At 45.7% G+C, this 21,447-nt stretch overlaps 1 protein-coding gene across 7 annotated transcripts in view; it reads right to left on the bottom strand.

Moving 5' to 3' along the window:
• SON (SON DNA and RNA binding protein) overlaps positions 1 to 21,447 on the bottom strand; it is a 202,383-nt gene that overhangs the window by 130,921 nt on the left and 50,015 nt on the right. For all 7 annotated transcript variants that reach the window (XR_012750403.1, XR_012750402.1, XR_012750401.1 and 4 more), the window contains 2 exons: positions 7,945 to 21,366; positions 7,124 to 7,290 (listed from right to left, as the gene is read on the bottom strand). Coding sequence is in view for 3 of the 7 variants with exons in the window: in XM_075335008.1 (XP_075191123.1) it covers positions 7,124 to 7,290; positions 7,945 to 21,366 (13,589 nt within the window). In the remaining 4 variants the exon portion in view is untranslated. The remainder of the gene's footprint in view (positions 1 to 7,123; positions 7,291 to 7,944; positions 21,367 to 21,447) is intronic.

A 21,447-nucleotide genomic window follows, 5' to 3' on the forward strand; every position in this document is an offset into this window, starting at 1 on the left:
CTTGGGACAGTAAGTCTGGTCGGTCTGGTAGTGCCCACGGTTGGCCGACCGTGAGATGCCACAGATCCGGATACCACGCCCTTCTCGGCAAGTCTGGGGCGACGAGTATGACGCGGCTGCAATCGGATCTGATCTTGCGTAGCACTCTGGGCAAGAGTGCCAGAGGTGGAAACACATAAGGGAGCCGGAACTGCGACCAATCTTGCACTAGGGCGTCTGCCGCCAGAGCTCTTTGATCGCGAGACCGTGCCATGAAGGTTGGGACCTTGTTGTTGTGCCGGGACGCCATTAGGTCGACGTCCGGCCTTCTCCATCGGCGACAGATTTCCTGAAACACGTCCGGGTGAAGGGACCATTCCCCTGCGTCCATGCCCTGGCGACTGAGGAAGTCTGCTTCCCAATTTTTTACGCCGGGGATGTGAACTGCGGATATGGTGGAGGCCGTGGCTTCCACCCACATCAGAATCCGCCGGACTTCCTGGAAGGCTTGCCGACTGCGTGTCCCCCCTTGGTGGTTGATGTATGCCACCGCTGTGGAGTTGTCCGACTGAATTCGGATCTGCCTTCCTTCCAGCCACTGCTGGAAGGCTAGTAGGGCAAGATACACTGCTCTGATTTCCAGAACATTGATCTGAAGGGTGGACTCCTGCTGAGTCCACGTACCCTGAGCCCTGTGGTGGAGAAAAAACTGCTCCCCACCCTGACAGACTCGCGTCTGTCGTGACCACCGCCCAAGACGGTGGTAGGAAGGATCTTCCCTGTGATAATGAGGTGGGAAGAAGCCACCATTACAGAGAGTCCTTGGCCGTCTGTGAAAGGGATACTTTCCTGTTCAGGGATGTTGACTTCCCGTCCCATTGGCGGAGAATGTTCCATTGAAGTGGACGCAGATGAAACTGCGTAAACGGAACCGCCTCCATTGCCGCCATCATCTTCCCGAGGAAGTGCATGAGGCGTCTTAAGGAGTGCGACTGACCTTGAAGGAGAGTCTGCACCCCAGACTGTAGTGACCGCTGCTTGTCCAGCGGAAGCTTCACTAGCGCTTAGAGGGTATGAAACTCCATGCCAAGATACGTCAGTGATTGGGTCGGTGACAGGTTTGGCTTTGAGAAGTTGATGATCCACCCGAACGTCTGGAGAGTCTCCAGCGCAACATTCAGGCTGAGTTGGCATGCCTCTTGAGAGGGTGCCTTGCCAAGTAGATCGTCCAAGTAAGGGATCACAGAGTGTCCCTGTGAGTGCAAGACTGCTACCCCTGCCGCCATGACCTTGGTGAACACCCGTGGGGCTGTCGCCAGACCGAATGGCAGAGGTACGGACTGAAGATGGTCGTCACCTATCACGAAACGTAGAAAACATTGGTGCTCTGTAGCAATCGGCACGTGGAGATAAGCATCTTTGATGTCTATTGATGCTAGGAAATTTCCTTGAGACATTGAGGCAATGACGGAGCGGAGGGTTTCATCCGGAACCGCCTGGCCTCCACGTGCTTGTTGAGCAGTTTTAGGTCCAGAACGAAACTGAAAGAGCCATCCTTTTTTGGCACCACAACCAGATTGGAGGAAAACCGTGTCTTGTTCCTGAAGAGGAACAGGGATTACCACTCTTTCTGCCTGCAGAAGAGCCTCGGCTCGGTGGGGAGGTGGGGACGGTCTGAAGAATCGAGTCGGAAGACGAGAACAGAACTCTGTCCTGTGCACGTGGGCACAATGTCCCTCACCCACCGGTCTGTGACCTGTGGCAGCTAAATGTCGCCAAAGGCGAGCGAGTCTGCCATCAACCGCGGATGCGGAGAGAGAGAGAGAGAGAGCTAAGAGTCATGAGGAGACCGCCTTGGTAGCGGTTCCTCCGTCTGCCTTCCTTGGGCGTGATTGAGCCCGGCCGGAAGCTGAGCCCCTCTGAGGCTTTTCAGCCCTTTTGGACGAGGACAACTGGGACCTGCCCGAGCCTGGGAAGGACCGAAACCTCGACTGTCCTTCCAGGACAGCATTAATAGGGTAAGTCGCAATGCAGACATTGCGAGGTGACGGACGCCCCTGCGGCACAGATGTACATATGCTCAAGACCAGCTGCGCAAGAACAGCTGAAAGCTTAGGGTGCCCATACGGCTGTGAATGCCGGAGCAACCGACACGCCGATAGCCTCATAGACAGATTGCAACCAGAGTCCATCTGTCAGTCAATGGCATCTTTAAGTGAAGTCCCATCTCCACTGCAACTATGGCTCTAGCCGCAAGCCTGGAGATTGGAGAATCCACCTATGGACTCTGGGTCCAGCGCTTGACCACGTCAGGGGGAAAGGGATAACGTGTATCCTTAATACGTTTGGAGAAAACGCTTATCTGGTAAGCGTGGTGTTCCTGGACTGCTTCTCTGAAGTCAGCGTGGCCAGAAAAATACTCAATATACGTTTGAGCTACTGAAATGGGACTTCTCCTGCTGTGAAGCTGACTCCTCCGCTGGGGGAGCTGAGGGAGAAAGATCCAACATTCCCTTGATGGACGCTATAGGATCATTCCTTATGGCGTCACCATCCGGTGTATCCGGATTGAGAGCGGTGTCAGGATCAAAGTCCTGATGAGCTACGTCTGCCTCATCATACAGAGAGCCTCCTGGGACCCCCCCCGGAGCACCGATTTTATTCCAAATGAGGGTGGCCAGGGAGCAATGAACCAGATTGCGCATGGCCTGTCTGGACTGCAAGCCTCTATCCCATGACAATATATCAGCCGAAACTGCAACTCCGTCCCTGTCCTTGGACAGGGTTGACAGGTGGTTCCTTTGGCCACGTCTAGGAGAGACCCCGGCTGACCAAGTGCTACAGGGGAGCATTGCACACAATGGGGGTCAGTGCCGTGGAACAGTATCACATGCAGTAAAAACAGCATCGAAAGCCTGTGTTGCTTATATGCTGCTGCCGACTAGCCATCTAGGAGTATAGAGCCAAGAATGGCGACCGTACAGTGCAATGTATATCATACAAGCAGAAAGTACAAATGAACACTGCCGCACATGCAATACAAGCAGCATAGAAAGCCTGTGCCATGGCACCCCTGCTTTTCTGCTGCTGTAGACTAGCCATCTAGGGGAATATAGCCTAGAATAGCGATCATACAGTGCAATGTATAGCATACAAGCATAAGTAGAAATTAACACTGCAGCACCTGCAATACAAGCAGCATTGCTCTGAGGCTTTTTTGTGCCTCAGATAAAAACAGCATAGAAAGCCTGTGCCTTAGCACACCTGCTTTCCTGCTGCTGATGTGTCGCCATCTGAGATGGCATATAGGCAAAAATAGCGACCTATGCAGTGTAAGCATAAAACACAAATGGACAAACTGCGGTATTTAGTGGGGTCAGCACTTCAGGTGCCGCTTACCGCCCGCCTATAAGCGGATGTGTGGTCGCCCCAGTCCTGTGCCTGGTTGCCCAGAGTCCGTTCTCTCAGCTCGGCCTGCAGTAATGGCTGCCGGCGTCCTTCTCCAGCTCGTGTGAGTAGGGGCGGGCCGTGGGCGTGCCCCCAGTCAGAGCGGGAAACCGGCGTCCCACAGTGTCCAGTGAGAGGGCTGGAGCATGTAAATTAGGCTCCAGCCCTCTGCGCTGTTGATTGTACAGCGTCTCTCCCCTACCCTGATTGACAGGGTGGGGGCGGGAACGAAGCGGAGCTAGGCCGCAAAAGCCGGGGACTGGATTTATAAGCGTCGCCGCCGTAAAAGCGCGGTCGGCGCTAAGTCCCCGGCGCACTACAAGTCCCAGCCGCGCCGCCGCTCCCGGAGCGTCCGGCGCGGTAGTTCCCAATACATAAAGTCACTCAGCTAGGCTGCAGTGACTGTAACCCTTTACTGTCCCCGGCGCACTAGCACTCCCAGCAAGTCTGGAGTGTGCTGTGCCTGTGTGTACGGGGACACAGAGTACCTGAATGGTGCAGGGCCATGTCCCTGAACGGTACCCAGCTCCGTATCCAGCAGGTTCAATGGGTCTGTGGATGGAGCCCGGCCTCAGGGCTTTGGGGCCGGTAAGATCCCACTTCCTCAGAGCCCCTCAGGGGGATGGGGAAGGAAAACAGCATGTGGGCTCCAGCCTCCGTACCAGCAATAGGTACCTCAACCTTACAAACCGCAAGTGTGGTGAGAAGGGAGCATGCTGGGGGCCCTGTAATATGGGCCCTCTTTTCTTCCATCCGATATAGTCAGCAGCTACTGCTGACTAAACAGTGGAGCTATGCATGGATGTGTGCCTCCTTCGCACAAAGCTTGAAAACTGGTGAGCCAGTGATCCCACTGGGGGTGTATAGCCAGAAGGGGAGGGGCCTTACACTTTTTAGTGTAATGCTTTGTGTGGCCTCCGGAGGCAGTAGCTATACACCCAATCGTCTGGGTCTCCCAATGGAGCGCCGAAGAAAAAAGATATTCTCACCTGTCCTCCGTTTCCACGGTGCCTCCAGCTGACTTCTTACAGTCCGCAAGCACACAGACCCCTCCGTGATAACTTCCGGAGCATGGAGCAGCCGCTGCAGGATGTAGTCAAGGCTTTACTGCAGTTGAATGCTTTACGGCACCACAAAGCATTCAACTGCAGTAAAGCGCTGACAGCAGTGGCGGCCCCGTACACTCGACACGATCATATAGGGGGGTCTATGTGCCACAAGAAGCACTCTTCCATGATCGCGTCCAATACACAGGGCCGCTGCTGTAGGCGCTTTACAGCAGTTGAATGCTTTGTGGCGCCGTAAAGCATTCAACTGCAGTAAAGCCATGACGACATCCTGCAGCGGCCACTCTGTGCTCCGGCCGCTAGCACAGAGGGGTCTGTGTGCCTGCAGACTGCAAGAAGCAGCTGTGGGAACGGAGGAGAGAATATCTTTTATTGTGTGTAAACAACAGCATAATGGGGAACAAGAAGGGGACCAGTAGGAGGACATAACTAAACAATGGGCTCATTAGTGCAGGGGACATAACTAAACAATGGGTTCATTACTGCAGGGGACATTACTAAACAATGAGCTCATTAGTGCAGGGGACATAACTAAACAATGAGCTCATTACTGCAGGGGACATAACTAAACAATGGGCTCATTAGTGCAGGGGACATAACTAAACAATGGGCTCATTACTGCAGGGGACATTACTAAACAATGGGTTCATTACTGCAGGGGACATTACTAAACAATGGGCTCATTACTGCAGGGACATTACTAAACAATGGGCTCATTACTGCAGGGGACATTACTAAACAATGGGCTCATTACTGTAGGGACATTACTAAACAATGGGCTCATTACTGTAGGGACATTACTAAACAATGGGCTCATTACTGCAGGGGACATTACTAAACAATGGGCTCATTAGTGCAGGGACATTACTAAACAATGGGCTCATTAGTGCAGGGACATTACTAAACAATGGGCTCATTAGTGCAGGGGACATTACTAAACAATGGGCTCATTAGTGCAGGGGACATTACTAAACAATGGGCTCATTAGTGCAGGGGACATTACTAAACAATGGGCTCATTAGTGCAGGGGACATTACTAAACAATGGGCTCATTACTGCAGGGGACATTACTAAACAATGGGCTCATTACTGCAGGGGACATTACTAAACAATGGGCTCATTACTGCAGGGGACATTACTAAACAATGTAAACAATGGGCTCATTAGTGCAAGGGACATTACTAAACAATGGGCTCATTACTGCAGGGGACATTACTAAACAATGGGCTCATTACTGCAGGGGACATTACTAAACAATGGGCTCATTAGTGCAGGGGACATTACTAAACAATGGGCTCATTAGTGCAGGGGACATTACTAAACAATGGGCTCATTAGTGCAGGGGACATTACTAAACAATGGGCTCATTAGTGCAGGGGACATTACTAAACAATGGGCTCATTACTGCAGGGGACATTACTAAACAATGGGCTCATTACTGCAGGGGACATTACTAAACAATGGGCTCATTAGTGCAGGGACATTACTAAACAATGGGCTCATTAGTGCAGGGACATTACTAAACAATGGGCTCATTAGTGCAGGGGACATTACTAAACAATGGGCTCAATAGTGCAGGGGACATTACTAAACAATGGGCTCAATAGTGCAGGGGACATTACTAAACAATGGGCTCATTACTGCAGGGGACATTACTAAACTATGGGCTCATTACTGCAGGGGACATTACTAAACAATGGGCTCATTACTGCAGGGGACATTACTAAACAATGGGCACATTAGTGCAGGGGACATTACTAAACAATGGGTTCATTAGTGCAGGGACATTACTAAACAATGGGCTCAATAGTGCAGGGGACATTACTAAACAATGGGCTCATTACTGCAGGGGACATTACTAAACAATGGGCTCATTACTGCAGGGGACATTACTAAACAATGGGCTCATTAGTGCAGGGACATTACTAAACAATGGGCTCTTTATTGCAGGGGACATTACTAAACAATGGGCTCTTTACTGCAGGGGACATTACTAAATAATGGGCACATTTTTCGGGTTGGCTTATACTTGAGTATATACGATATATCCCAAACTCTACATTTTAACTGGAAAAGTTGGGGGTCGTCTTATACGCCCAGTCGTCTTTTATACGCCGGAAAAGACGGTACTTTAATTTTCTCCTAATCTGCATGACTTTGCTTAAGTCATGTTTCAGCAGAATGTGCAGCATTAAATTACTTGCCACTTATTTATTTCCAGACGACTAAGTCCGTAACACGGATCCCAATAAAAATTAACACAAGGCGGAATACATGGGGTTTTCAGTGCGGACTACTGGAATCAGCAAGACAGATACCCAGTGTGAACAGTTACTCAAAATCTGCCACAAAGTGCTGACTTCCAAAAGTCCATTATCACCTAATGGAAACGTTTTGGGGCATTTTCAGTGTATTTCCAATATTCACCTTTTACAACAAAATACAATAATGGCAGAAGCGCCATGCATCTTAATAGTTGGTAAATCCTATTGAAAAGCAAACAGAATGCCAAAATAATGGCCAATATTTGGTCAGAGCTAATGACTCATGTTTTTAACCCTTCGTCTATAAAAGGCATAAAATAGTCACGCTTCTTCCCCTTTTTTTTTCAGAAATCAGCTTTTACTAACCTCTGTAAGTTCTTGTATCGTTACACCATATGTCCGATGGGTAATTTTTTCATCCCCGCCTGCAGCTGGTGATATAACCGGCTTCAAGCTTGGTGGTAAAAGAACGCCTGCCTTCGCACACATGGCAGCTGCATTAGCTTTGGCTATTTCCAGAAGCTGAGCTTTGTCTGAAAAGGTAATGGGTACATTCTTATAGTACTCGCATTATAACATTCATCACCTTTTTAAAAGCTAAAAACATATAACAGAGAGTGGTAGAGCAGGGTATTTCCAAGCCGCGCCAATGACTACCAGATCATGAAGATTTGAAGATTAATGTAGCTTTATTTGTGCACTGGTCAACGCGTTTCGGGAGACACTGCTCCCTTCCTCAGGACAGTCAGGCAAAGAACATTAAATGTTTTAATGTTCTTTGCCTGACTGTCCTGAGGAAGGGAGCAGAGTCTCCCGAAACGCGTTGACCACTGCACAAATAAAGCTACATTAATCTTCAAATCTTTATGATCTGGTAGTCATTGGCGCAGCTTGGAAATACCCTGCTCTACCACTCTCCGTTATCTGCCGATTTAGGGGGACCGCTGCCGTGACTCGGAGTTACTTACATGCTGTCGTAGGAGTTGTGACTTTCAAAACCCCTATAGGTGAGTTTGATCACCCCTCAAACCCCCCCCCCCTTTCCTACTGGGGTAAGACCCTATTGCGCTCTTTTTTGCAGTTTTTTCTAAAGCTAAAAACATAGACATAACATCAGAGTCTACCAAAAATAATCAGGTTACTAGAAGGGGCTTCATACACAGAACCAGAAATCAAAGCATATTTACCAAGATCCGTGAGACGTTTAGGAGATCTAGCCGAATCCATGGACATATCCCTAGATCTTGATCGCTTTCGACGAATTGGTGATCTACTGAAACTCTTCCTTCTTATAGGTGATCTTGATCGTCGTCTCCTTACTGGAGATTTGCATACACTTGTCCTTCTAACAGGAGATCTTGACTTTTTCCGTCTTGGAGGCGTTCGACTTTTCCGTCTTTGTTTGGCGCTGTAATAGTCTTTAGAAGAATCTTTAGAGCTAGACCTTTTTCTTCTTTTCTCGGCTGTTTTCTTGTCCCTTGATGTAGAGCGTGATCGGGTTTTCCTCTTACGTGAGATATCACTCTGTGAGGGACTCCGAGAGCGATCAGACTTTGACTGTTTGCCTGTCGGTGATTTTGATGGAGATTTAGATTTGGACCTTCTTTTTCTGGAGGCAGAAATAGAACGAGAGCGCTTCCTCTGAGAAGCAGATCGGGATCGTCTCCGGCGGGAGGCAGATGTGGAACGAGATCGTCTTTTTCTTGATACAGATGGAGAACGGGAGCGCCGTTTGTGAGATGCAGACAATGATGGGGATCTCTTTCTTCGAAACTCAGGTGATGGTGATCGTCTCCTACGAGTAGATGGGGAAGAAGAGCGTCTCCTGCGATTGGTAGAAGGTGAAGGAGAACGCCTCCTGCGAGGTGCAGATGGTGAACGAGAACGCTTCCTGCGAGTGGAAGAGGGGGAAGGAGAGCGTCTCCTGCGAGTAACAATGGGGGAAGGAGAGCGTCTCCTGCGAGTGACCGGAGGGGAAGGAGACCTTCTCCTGCGAGTGACAGAGGGTGAACGTCTCCTGCGAGTAGTAAGTGGCGAAGGGGAGCGTCTTCTACGAGAAGCAGATGGTGACCGTTTCTTGCGAGAAGATGAAATTGAACGTCTCCTGCGTGTCACAGAAGGTGAAGGCGAGCTTTTTTTGCGAGTTGAAGATGAAGGGGAGCGTCTCCTGCGGGACAATGACGGAGATCGTCTCCTACTGGGGACAGATGGTGAACGAGACCGCCTACGAATCTCAGAGGGTGATCGCGAGTGCTTTCTACGAGATTTCCGCCCAACAGATGATGACTTGGAACGCTTTCTAGAAGGCAATGATGCAGAACGAGACCGCCGTCTACTTCCGACAGAAGCTGACCTTGAAGACCTTTTTCGCACCACATTTGTGGATTCCTTCCTTTTTACTACCGGAGATAGTTTGTTGCTTTCAGTAGAAGCTGAGCGAGACTTACTTCTTGATTTCACAAGAGACTTAGAATGTGACTTTGTCACTGATTTAGAGCGAGAACGTTTGTGTCTCGAAACAGACTTAGATCTGGATTTTTTTCTGTCTGTGGATCTTGACCGTGAATGTTCTGGACTCTTTTTCAATTCTGAGACGGGATCTGCATTTCTAGTTGCAGGTTGCACCTGTGGACATTCAGCATCTGTAAGGGTCTTCAGTGGTGAACTTTGCTTTGCATTTGCCAAAGAAATGTCATCTTGTATTAAAGGCAAAATACTTGATGTTTCAGATTCAGAGGTACTCATTAACTTATGAGAGTCCTGTATTTCAGAAGTGTCAGGAATATTTTTTAATAGAGAGGGTTGTTCAGTTCTGTCTTCACTCTTTAAAGTTGGAGATTCTGGACTGTCTGAACCTAAATCTGGCTGCACAACTGGTTGCTCACTTTCTACAGATTGCTGAACAGAAAGGTCTTCATTAGTTGAAGTCCAGGAAGCAACTGGATAATCTTGGGTACAATCAACAACTGAAGATGGAACCGACTCTTCTTGTTGAGTTTCTGAAGGAGATGTGTCCTCTGTCACAGTTACCTCAGAAGAAATTTCCTTTATAAAATTCAGTTGGGGATGATCAGCTTCATTACAAGGCTCGGAATTTTCTGGTACTTCATGTATATCTAAGCATGCACTGTTATTACTGTTTTCCTCTGGTTCCACTGGAGGCAGATCTAAAGCTTTGTAGGGTTCATGCTGGATAGTGATTGCATCATGGACCGGTAGTAGTTCTTCAGTGGGCTCCGGTTGTTTATTATGCAAGTCAATGGGCTGATCAGAATCGTAGGGCAATAGCTCAGGTGGTGCATGAAAAACTGAAGAGCCTTGTTCAGCAGAATAGTCTGAAATGCTGAGAAAAGAGTTTGCAGGTTGCTCAGAGTCATAAGGTAAAAGTTCTGGTGGTGGTTGCGAATTAAATGGAACTGGCTCAGATGAAGGTCCAGAACAAGCATCTGTAGGCTGATCAGAATCGTAAGGCAATAGGTCTGGTGGAGTGGTCGTAAAATGGTTATCAGTTTTAATACATTCCCCTTTATCCTCAGGTTTATGCTTTATACATTCAACAGATGAGTCAGTGGCTTGATCAGGAGTCAAACATTGAAGTCTATCTTGGTTTATACATGTTAAATCTAGTGGAAGTGATGAAATTTCAGCAGGCAATGGGCTTTCAACATATTTGTCAAGAGATAATTCTTGTGATTGGAAAACACCAGTGTTAGGGGTCTCATCAGTATTAATAGTTTGGTCAAGGCTTTGGCTGATCTTGGCAGAACACTCTGAGGATATGCTAAGTTCAGGATTAGAAGACTGCTCTGGAAGGATAGTATTGGTGTAATCAGAGAGTTCTTCTGAAGGTGAAGAGCACAAGCTTTCTTCAGTTTTATAAAGCAAGACTGTGTCTGGACTAGAAGCAGCTTTGTCTGAGAGTTTATCAACTTCAGTTACAAGTAATTTGTCATGAGAACGACATCCAGAAGTTTCACTTTCTTCTGAGTGAGAATATTCAGTGACTGTTTCATGTTCATGTCTGTCCGGTAAAGGCATGATCATACAAGATGGATCTCCACTAGGCAAATTTTCGATAGGATCTGATAAGACGGGAATGCATAAATTCTTATCAAGGTCATTTGTGTCCTCAACAGAAGGTTGCTCAAAATCTGTTATTGGTGCATTATCATCACCACTAAGGAATTGCTTATTTGTGTGTTCTATGGATGGACTTTGAACATTTTCCTGAGGTTCAACTGTTGTATCATACATTTTCTCATGCTCAGGACTAAAATGTTTAGCTGGGTGGAGAACTTCACTATTGGAAAATAGTTCTTTTGACTCAGGTTTTTCATCTGTGACACAATGTTCACTCTGAAGCTCCTCATTGACTGCAACATATGATGATTCAAACTTTGATCTATCAGGTGAAGTGCATAAATTAAGAGGCTTCGGGTCAGAGATGGAAAACGATTCATCTTGGTGAATTGTCTGAGGACTACAAGGCTGTTTCGCTAAGAGCTGGGCAGGGCTTGTAGGATCCTCCAAATGAGAGCCTATAGCAGTTTCTTCTGTCTGCCTTTCTGTTGAGGAACATTCTTCTGAGACAGTCTCCTTGGGACTAAAATTGCTTTCTAATGAATAAGCAGTCATAAGACTAGGGCAAGGAACCTCTTGCAGGGATACACTTGTACTACTCAATTTACTAAATTGAGAATCAGAGTCAACTATTTCATCTGGTTTCTTAGGTACCACTAATGTCTCAGAGTATTCATGTAGTTGAGAAAAATCTTTTCTGCCTTCAGAACCATCAGAACAGGACAAGTCCGTATTTATAGCTGCCTTATTAGATAAAACAACATCACAATAAGTTTGCGGGAAGGTCACAGTTGGATATCTTAAAGTATGCCCAGAGGTAGAACATATATCAGGTGTTCCAGCAGGGATGCCAGCATTTTCAGTTAAGATAGGACTCCTGCAAGGTTGACAATCTTGTTGGTTCTCGGTGTCGTGATAAGGTTCATCTAGACGTTGGTGATCTGGGCTAGCATACTGTTCAACTAACTGCGGAGAATCTGGGCTAGCGTAAGGTTCGACAAGCTGAAGGTGATCTGGGCTGGTACATATTTCCACGGTAGGGGAGTCCTGGGGGCAGGTGTAGGCTTCTACCAACTGGCAATGTACTGGGCTAACGTAAGGTTCCACTAACTGAGGGTGATCAGGGCTAGCATATGGTTCAACAAGCTGAGGTTGTTTTGGACTAACACAGCGGTCAGGTGGGAAGGGGAGGCCTATTTCCTGAGAAAGGTCTGGACTACAAGCTCTAGTTTCCTTGAGGTTAGAAATAACATGAGTATTAATTTCCAGTGTTGTATTAGAATTAAGAGAGGATTCACCTTCTAGTAAGTTGTCCGTGCTTGCAACTTTGAGCTCTGTGTAGGCTTCCTCTATCGGAGTATTAGAAGAAGTATTATACAGTTTAACCTGTAAATTGTCAGTCATTGAGTTTGTTAGATCAAGTGGATGAAAGCTACTGTCCTCATGGAGTTCAAAAGGTGTTGCTTGGATAGGGCTAGATTGGGATTCAATACAAGCTGTGTGGCTAGGACTAGATTGAGATTCAATACAAGCTGTGTGGCTAGGGCTAGACTGAGATTCAATATAAGCTGTCTGGCTAGGGCTAGGTTGAGATTCAATACAATCTGTTTGGTTAGGGCTAGACTGAGACTCAATATAAGCTGTCTGGCTAAGGATAGACGGAGATTCAATATAACCAGTGTGGCTAGGGCTAGGTTGAGATTCAATATAAGCTGTCTGGCTAGGGCTAGGTTGAGATTCAATACAATCTGTTTGGTTAGGGCTAAACTGAGACTCAATATAAGCTGTCTGGCTAAGGATAGACGGAGATTCAATATAACCAGTGTGGCTAGGGCTAGGTTGAGATTCAATATAAGCTGTCTGGCTAGGGCTAAGTTGAGATTCAATACAACCTGTGTGGATAGGGCTAGATTGAGATTCAATACAAGCTGTGTGGATAGGGCTAGGTTGAGATTCAACACACGCTGTTTGGCTAGGGCTAGACTGAGATTCATCACAACCTGTGTGGCTAGGGCTAGATTGAGATTCAATACAATCTGTTTGGCTAGGGCTAGACTGAGATTCAATATAAGCTGTCTGGCTAGGGATAGACTGAGATTCAATATAACCAGTGTGGCTAGGGCTAGGTTGAGATTCCATATAAGCTGTCTGGCTAGGGCTAGGTTGAGATTCAATATAAGCTGTCTGGCTAGGGCTAGGTTGAGATTCAATATAAGCTGTCTGGCTAGGGCTAGGTTGAGATTCAATACCACCTGTGTGGCTAGGGCTAGGTTGAGATTCAATACCACCTGTGTGGCTAGGGCTAGGTTGAGATTCAATACCACCTGAGTGGCTAGGGCTAGGTTGAGATTCAATACCACCTGAGTGGCTAGGGCTAGGTTGAGATTCAATACCACCTGAGTGGCTAGGGCTAGGTTGAGATTCAATACCACCTGTGTGGCTAGGGCTAGGTTGAGATTCAATATAACCTGTGTGGCTAGGGCTAGGTTGAGATTCAATACCACCTGTGTGGCTAGGGCTAGGTTGAGATTCAATACCACCTGTGTGGCTAGGGCTAGGTTGAGATTCAATACCACCTGTGTGGCTAGGGCTAGGTTGAGATTCAATACCACCTGTGTGGCTAGGGCTAGGTTGAGATTCAATATAACCTGTGTGGCTAGGGCTACACTGAGATTCAATGCATACTGTGTGGCTAGGGCTAGCCTTAGATTCAATACAAGCTGTTTGGTTAGGGCTAGATTGAGATTCAACAAAAATGTCACTTGAGCTAGTACGGGGCTCACAATGTAAGAAATCATCTGAATCTTGTTCTTTTGTAGCATTTGACTCCACAGATAAGGAATGGGCAGTGTAATTAGAACTTTCAGAGGAAGATAAAGGGACATCCGATGTCCTACACGTTTCAATACTTAGATGACATTCAGCATCCATGGTAGGCTCTACTTGTGGGAGGTTAATTAGCAAATCTGTAACTGGCTCCTGATTTAAATGTAGTTCATCCTTGTCCCCTGAGCTGGTTTGATCATTCAATTCATTCAGCTGCGATGTCTCAAAATAGTCGGGTGGCAATTGCTGCTGAGATGATAAAGTTTCTTCCATTTTCACACTTTGCAAAGTATTAATGTTGGACTCAAGTGAAGATTGCTGTACAAAAGCTGTGCATGAATTAGATTCTGTTTGATGCTCGGAAGATACAACAGGCTCTTCAAAGTGTAAATTCTCAACTGACTTTTCTGGAGACAAAGACATATAGGCCTGTGCAGAAACAAAGTCAGACTGTTGTTTTTGAGCTTCTGTTGCCACATCTGGCATATGTACTACAGCAGCAACATCAGGTACAGGCATCTGTGCAGCAGCTGTGACATCGGGTAATGGAATTCCAGCTGCAACATCAGGCACAATCGTTGAAATTGCTACTGGCACCAAGGCTTCAGCAGCTACATCAGGCATTATATTATGCTCTTCGGAAGTTAAGTCATGTTCAGGTGGTACTTGAGCTTCAGCTACCATGTCAAAGCCAGGTACCTGTGCTTCAGCAGCTAAATCGGATCCAGGGACTTGGGCTTCAGCGACAAGGTCAGAACCAGGAACTTGTGCTTCAGGTGCAAGATCTGAGCCTGGGACTTGAGCTTCTGGTGCCAAATCAGCCCTTTGCATATGTGCTCCAGCAGTAAGATCTGGTACAGTCCATTGTGCTGTTGCTGCCAAGTCTGGGACAGCCCACTGTGCTCCAGCACTCATATTAGTCATGGCCCACTGAGACCCTGCAGTGAGGTCAGGCACAGCCCATTGCGCACCAGCAGTCAAGTCAGGTACTGCCCATTGTGCTCCAGTGGCTACATCAGGTACACCCCATTGTGTCCCAGGAGCTAGATCAGGCATAGACCACTGAGCTCCAACGGTCAAATCATGCATGGGCCAGTGTGAGCCAGCTGTTAAATCAGACATAGGCCATTGGGCACCAGCTCCCAAGTCTCCCATAGACCACTGGGTTCCTGCAGCAATATCAGGTACAGACCATGGTCCACCAGACATATCATGCATGTGCCATTGGTTTGCAGTCGTTAAGTCAGGAACAGACAACTGCGTTTCAGCAGCTAAGCTAGACACAGAAAGGTGGTCTGCCGGTGGTAGACTAGGCATATGAACTTGACTTCCTGAAGACATACTGGGTAGAGGCACCTCAGCCAAATTAGGTAGCGAGATATGTCCAACACTACTCAAATTAGACAAAGACGACTGCGTTCTAGAAGAGAAAAGTGATAACGGTGTTCTGCTTGTTACATTTGGTAAAGGTATTTGTTCCTTGGACAGCTTTCCAATTGATCCTTGTGACTTTGCTTGGGATAACTGTTTCTGAATAAGAGATTTTAATCCAATACTGTGCTTAAAACCTGCCGGTTTTAACAAGGCACTTTTTTTCTGTAGCAGTGGTGGTGGGGAGGTCGACTTGCGTTTACTTAGAGGAGACTTATCTTTCTGCTTGTTTTGTGATCTTGATCGCCTCCTACGTAGTGGTGATAATGATTTTCTCTTCTTGGATGACAAAGAAGATGAAAGTCTAGATGTTGACCTAGAGCGTCGTCTGGAGGTTGAAAGAGAACGAGAACGCCGCCATCTTCCACGAGATCTGGAACGCTGCCACCGCGAACGTGATCTTGAAGGACTTCGTGGAGCTGGAGATCTTGAGAAAGAACGCCTCCTATTTCTTGAACGGGAAAGTCTTCTTGGGGTCAATGATCTTGAACTGGAACGAGAGCGTTTCCTGCGTAATGAAGACTTTGAGTTTTTCCAAGGGGCAGACAATGAACGCGAGCGACTTCTTGATGACGATTTAGAATGCGATTTTCTCCTCCGGTTTGGAGATTTGGAACGTGATCTCTTTCTTGAACTTGATGTTTTGGAGTGTAAGTTTCTCTTTGATTCTGATCTACTACGTGATCTGTCTTTCCTTTCTGGGGACTTGGACAATCTCTTTTTTCGTGTTTTTGACTTAGAACGTGAGCTCCTCTGCTTTCCTAAAGATTTAGAAGCCTCCGTTCTTTCAGATGATTTTGATCTGGAGCGTTTTCTTTTTCCTGACAATTTTGAAGTGGATCGTTTTTTCTTGCCCTTGGACTTGGATTGTGAGCGCCTCTTTCTTCCTCTTGATCTCGAGCGGGAGCGTTTTTTTCTGACTGACTTAGAGTGTGAGCTTTTCTTTCTAGATGTTGACTGGGACCGTTTTTTCCGTGAAGATTTAGAACCTGAGCGCCGTCTTCGTGATGTAGACTTTGATCTGGAACGGGAGGCATGTCCTCTATCTGCAGAAGGTGTTCGACTATCTTGAGCTACAGATCTTGAGCGGTATTGCCGCTGCTTAATGTGAGGAAATGTGTGTTTTGTGCTAGAACCAGAATCATCTGCAGCCTGGAGGTTATCGGCTTCAGAAATGTCCTCAGAATGCTGCCTAGATTGATGGTCTAATCGAGAGGACTCAGCTGATTTACCCTGTGAGGACTCAACAGTAGAGCTAGACTTAGATTTTGCACCAACAGTGGCAGTATGTTGAGTACTTAACTCCAACGATGCCTTTGAACTAGACCTTGAAGTATCTGATGTAGATGCAGTAGCACTACGGATAATGCCTGAGGAAGATGTGTTAGCTTTAGAAATCTCTACATCGGACGAGTCTTCAGATGTGCTACATAGTTGAGAGACACCGAGAGTTTTAAAGGTTTTGCTAAATTTGAATTGAACAGGCACAGAAATACCAGAGAGTTTCCCGGTCTCATGCAAAAAGGGCTTAGGTGACAACTTTGGATCTTCCAAGGACTTAATATTTCTAAATCCACTATAAGCAGTTTCAGTCTTTGAACTTTGATCTGGTGTTTCTAATTCAGTTTGCTTATCTTCTGTTGTGGACTGGACTAAACTTTCTTTAACACTATTTTCACTGCTGTTGTGCTCATCAGGTACTGCATTTTTATTTAGTTGATCATCTGCACTCTTAGTGAAGCATTCACGATTAGTGTCCTTATTGAAAACAGAGTCAGAGTCAGTATGTGGCATAGAGTCAACGGAAGAATGTTTATCAGTCTTCGACATTGAAATACTTTGCGTCCCCAATTTTACTTCATTATTATCTTGATGACTATTAAAAGAGCTGGAGCACCATTTTTCATCACGCAAAACAGAGGAACTCTGCTCACTTGACTTACTATTTGTTTCTTCTAAGTGACCGATGACCTCATGATCGCTGTTTTTGACATTGTTAGAACTCTCAATTTGAGCAGCACTGCCATGCAAGATCTTTTCCGCCTCAAGTTTAGTGCAGCCGTCATCAATACTATTAAAAGGAGATGGTTTACGAACATCTTTACAGTCAGATTCTGTGTTCGTAGTGTTTGAAATTCCTTCCTGTCTTTGGTCATCCAATTTTTGTTTCGTGGCATCGGTCAAAGGCATCTCATTATTAGTAGCTTGTTCTTTAGACTTTGAAATTTCATGATAATCTAGACTAGGAGGGACTGGACTACTCTGAAAAGCAATTTCTGAGGCAGACTTTTCTTCCTTACTGGTGGACTCCTTGTTATGAACTGTTAACTTATCTTCAAGTGGCTGAGGAGTCTTCCTTTCACAAGATGACGATATGGGCAAGTTTTTAGATTCTTCAACTTGAAAAGCACAAGCACGATCTTCACTTGTATGCCCAATGGATAGCTTTTGCTTATTTTCTTTCATTGGCTTTACTTCTACAGTGCTTTTAACAGAGTGTGCTAGTTTAGCGTCAACGATTTCCTTCAAATTATCATTCCCTACAAGTTCCTTATTTGTAGCGGAGCTGGGTGCACTGACATTTTCTGTTTCATTGGGTATACACGTGTCATTTTTGGAATTCTGTTTTGGAGAACTGGAAAAACTTTGTTCAACAATAAGACTGCTTTCAATTTGTTCCATCTCTGTTCTTTGAGAATCAGTTTTGGACTGACTAGCTTCTTCTTGTGTTTTACTTCTCCTTTTGTAATTAGATTCACCATGTATGGATTGCATTTCAAGATTTTCTTTTGAGCAACTCTGTTTTATTACATCTTCATCCAAGGCTGGGGACTTTAAACTGGAAGTGCCTTTCTGGTCAGAAAAATGATCATTTAGCATACTCGTCGAGGCATCTTCCCCGATGAGCTTCCAACTATTCGAAGAAACACTGCTCGAGCTAGCAGGTAAGGGAACATTGTAGCTTTCATTTGAAACTAAACTATTGATCAAGATATTTTCTTGCTTACTATGTGATAAATCCAATTCTTTATTAGACATTACTGGAGAAATGAGCAATTTTGTTTCAGGAGTAAAATGGCCACTTGTTGAAGAGCTTTCCAAAGAATCCGTCTGATTTTCTGCATGCAACTCTGGGATGTCTTGCTTATCTGCGGGGCTAGGATGGTCAGAAACAGAATGTTTTTGAGATGGCCATTTTATACCTGGTTCATCAATGTCAGCAGTTTGCATATATTTGATGGATTCAGAATCTCTCTGTATCGCTATACAATTTGTCAAAGAATCAGTACTTGACGATTTTATGTTTGGGGAGGTGGTGGTTTTGCATACAGACTCTGAAGCTTTATAAGCAAATTCTGGTTTTGCTTCCACATTAGGTTTAGTGTGACACAAGGAAACGGTTAAGGGAACAGCCATGGATCTCTCATCACACAATTCAGACTTGTTATATTCTGGTGACTCTATGGTACAAGAGCTTGCCAGCAGCGATAGTCCGAATGATTTACAAACCGTTCGATCCTCTGTACCACTGCCTATAGTAGCTTGTTCTGGCTCATCAGTCCTTAGATCTACAACCTTTGCATGATGCTCTGTAAGATCTTGTGAACTCTCAACCTCATAGGTTTTTGAGCTCTCAACTATATTTACAACTTCTGCGGACTGTTCTGTGCAATCAATGTGTGTGGGTGTTAAATACGTTGGCTCGATATCCATGTCACATTCTGTAGAAATGTCTTCGCTAAATGCATTATTGAAAGAAATACTCTGTTCCAATGGACACAACTCCATTTGTACAGTATTATTGCATGGCATCAGTACTGCTACTGGTGAATTGGTTATTGACTGATATGGATATGAACTGTCTCTTGATTCAATCACTGAAGTCACACCAGGCAATCTAATTTCATCACGGTTTGCTACTGAAAATACATTTCGACGAAGCGATTCCACACTCGATTGAGAGATTAAAATCATTTTTTCATGTATTGTCAAGGTTCCAGGCATCTTTTTTTCAATGGAAGCTTTGGACTGCAAAATAGGTTCAGTTTCAACAGATTTTGACTTCAAAATGACAGAATCAGACTGGACTTTACTAGCTATTGACTGCAATGTGGATTTGTCTGCCCTTGAAACTGAAGTAGACCTTGACCTCCTTTTGCTTGCTGAATAAGATGGTGACTTTTGTTTCTGTAAACCAGAACCAGACATAGATCTAGGCCTCCTAGTGTTTGAACCTGTTCTTGACCGGCGTTTTCTGGAGGTAGACCTCGATCTTCGCCTTCCGGAGGCTGATCTTGATCTGCCCCTCCTGGAAACGGACCTTGATCTGCGCCTTTTGGAAGTGGATCTCGATTTGCGCCTTCTGGAAGCAGAAGTAGACAATGACTTGCGCCTTCTTGAGCCTGACCGGGACCTGCGTCTTCTGAATGCTGAGGTTGACCTCGACCTTCGCCTCCTAGAAACTGAGGTGGACCTCGACCTGCGCCTCCTGGAAATCGACGGAGACCTCGACTTGCGCCTTCTGGAAGCCGAAGTGGACCTTGACCTGCGCCTCCTGGAAGCCGAAGGGGACCTCGACCTGCGCCTCCTGGGACCCGAAGGAGACCTTGACCTGCGCCTCCTGGAAGCCGAAGGAGACCTCGACCTACGTCTTCTGGAAATCGAAAGGGACCTCGACCTACGCCTCCTGGAAACTGACGGAGACCTTGACCTCCGTCTCCTGGAAATCGAAGGAGACCTTGACCTGCGTCTTCTAGAGGCAGACCTAGATCTTTGTCTTTTAGAGGCCACAATAGATCTTGACCTGCGTCTCCTTGTCAAAGAGCAAGATCTTGACTTGGACCTGTGCTTTCTGGAAGCTCCACCAGATCTGGACCTACGTTTTTGTACAGGTGAACGAGACCTACGCCTTCTGACAGGGGAGGCTGTTTTTGACTTTTGCCTCTTAAGGGGAGAAGCAGACTTTGATTTCCGTTTTCTGGAAGGTGAGCTAGACTTTGATTTCGATTTTCGTCTACTTGCTGATCTTGAACGCAGTTTGTGTTTACGGCTTGTAGATCTTGATTTTCTCCTTCTATCGGCTGATCGTGACTTTGATCTTATTCTTTTACCACTGGATCTGGTCCTTGAATTACGTCTTTTTTCAGATGATCTAGATCTAGACCTACGTCTCTTTCCAACGGATCTTGTTCTCGACCTTCGCCTCCTATCAATTGACACGGACCTTTGTCTGTTTCTTATTGACCTTGACCACCAACTCCTTATTGGCGATTTAGAATACCGCACAGGAGTGTTAGATCGCGATCGTCTTCGCCTTATGGGAGATTTGGATTTTGACCTCCGCCTTTGGCCAGCTGAGCTAGATCGGGATCTGTGCCTTCGCACAACAGAGGTTGAACGTGATTTTTGTCTAGTAAGAGATTTTGAGCTAGCTTGTTTCTTTGGCACCTTTGTCGAGGACTTAGACCTTGATCGATTTTCTCTTACTGAAGAATTCGACCTTGATCGCGATTTTGCTGTTGATTTTGATAGATTAGCACTAACCGATTTTGACTGTGGTGGCAATGGTAACGATGATATATTGTCAGATTGTTTAAGGAGATCGTTAGTTCCTTCAGCACTTAATCTATTTTCCCCTGATTCAACACTTTTTTCTTCAGAATGTGCTATTTCTGGCTGAGGCAAAGATATTTCTTTTTGGAGGGTTTCAGCAGTTTCACAGTTTGCATGCGGTTTTTCATTCTTTCCATCAGTACATTCCATGCTTTCCTTAATTTGTTGACTATTAATATCCGGCTCTTTTGAAGGTTCTGACATTTCTACTTCACTGATCGGGAGATTTGAGGAAACTGAAATCTGCATTTCATTTGGACACTTAGGACCAAAAAACCCAGAATCTATATCTAATTGGGGTCCAGTGGGATGTTCTTTCACAGAGTCAACATTATCTGGAACCCCCAGTGAAGGTAAAGTATCTACATTCTCCACGGTCTGGGATGACAAAATATTAATTCTGTCTTGCTCTCTTGGAGGTGAAATGACTGGTTTCCAAGCTGAGTTTACTTCTGAACTTGCATTCTCTTGGTCCTCAACACTGGACGTAGATTTGGACCTCTTCTCGTTTTTCTCTTTTTTCTTTTTCTTTTTTTTCTTTTTGCTCTTGTGTTTCTTGTGCTTTTTAGACTTTTTCTTTGACGAATCCCTTTTTACTTCATCATCCGAACTTAGGTCTGTCGTTTTTAAGTCTTTCGATTCACTTTCCTTTTCAGGTGCTGGAATGAATATATTGAAAAGAGAGAGAATAAAAAATAGGTATAAGTACAAAGAAAACAGACTATTTAAAAACTAATTAC

This window comes from Anomaloglossus baeobatrachus, chromosome 2 (assembly GCF_048569485.1).
Source record: "Anomaloglossus baeobatrachus isolate aAnoBae1 chromosome 2, aAnoBae1.hap1, whole genome shotgun sequence".
Taxonomy (NCBI): domain Eukaryota; kingdom Metazoa; phylum Chordata; class Amphibia; order Anura; family Aromobatidae; genus Anomaloglossus; species Anomaloglossus baeobatrachus.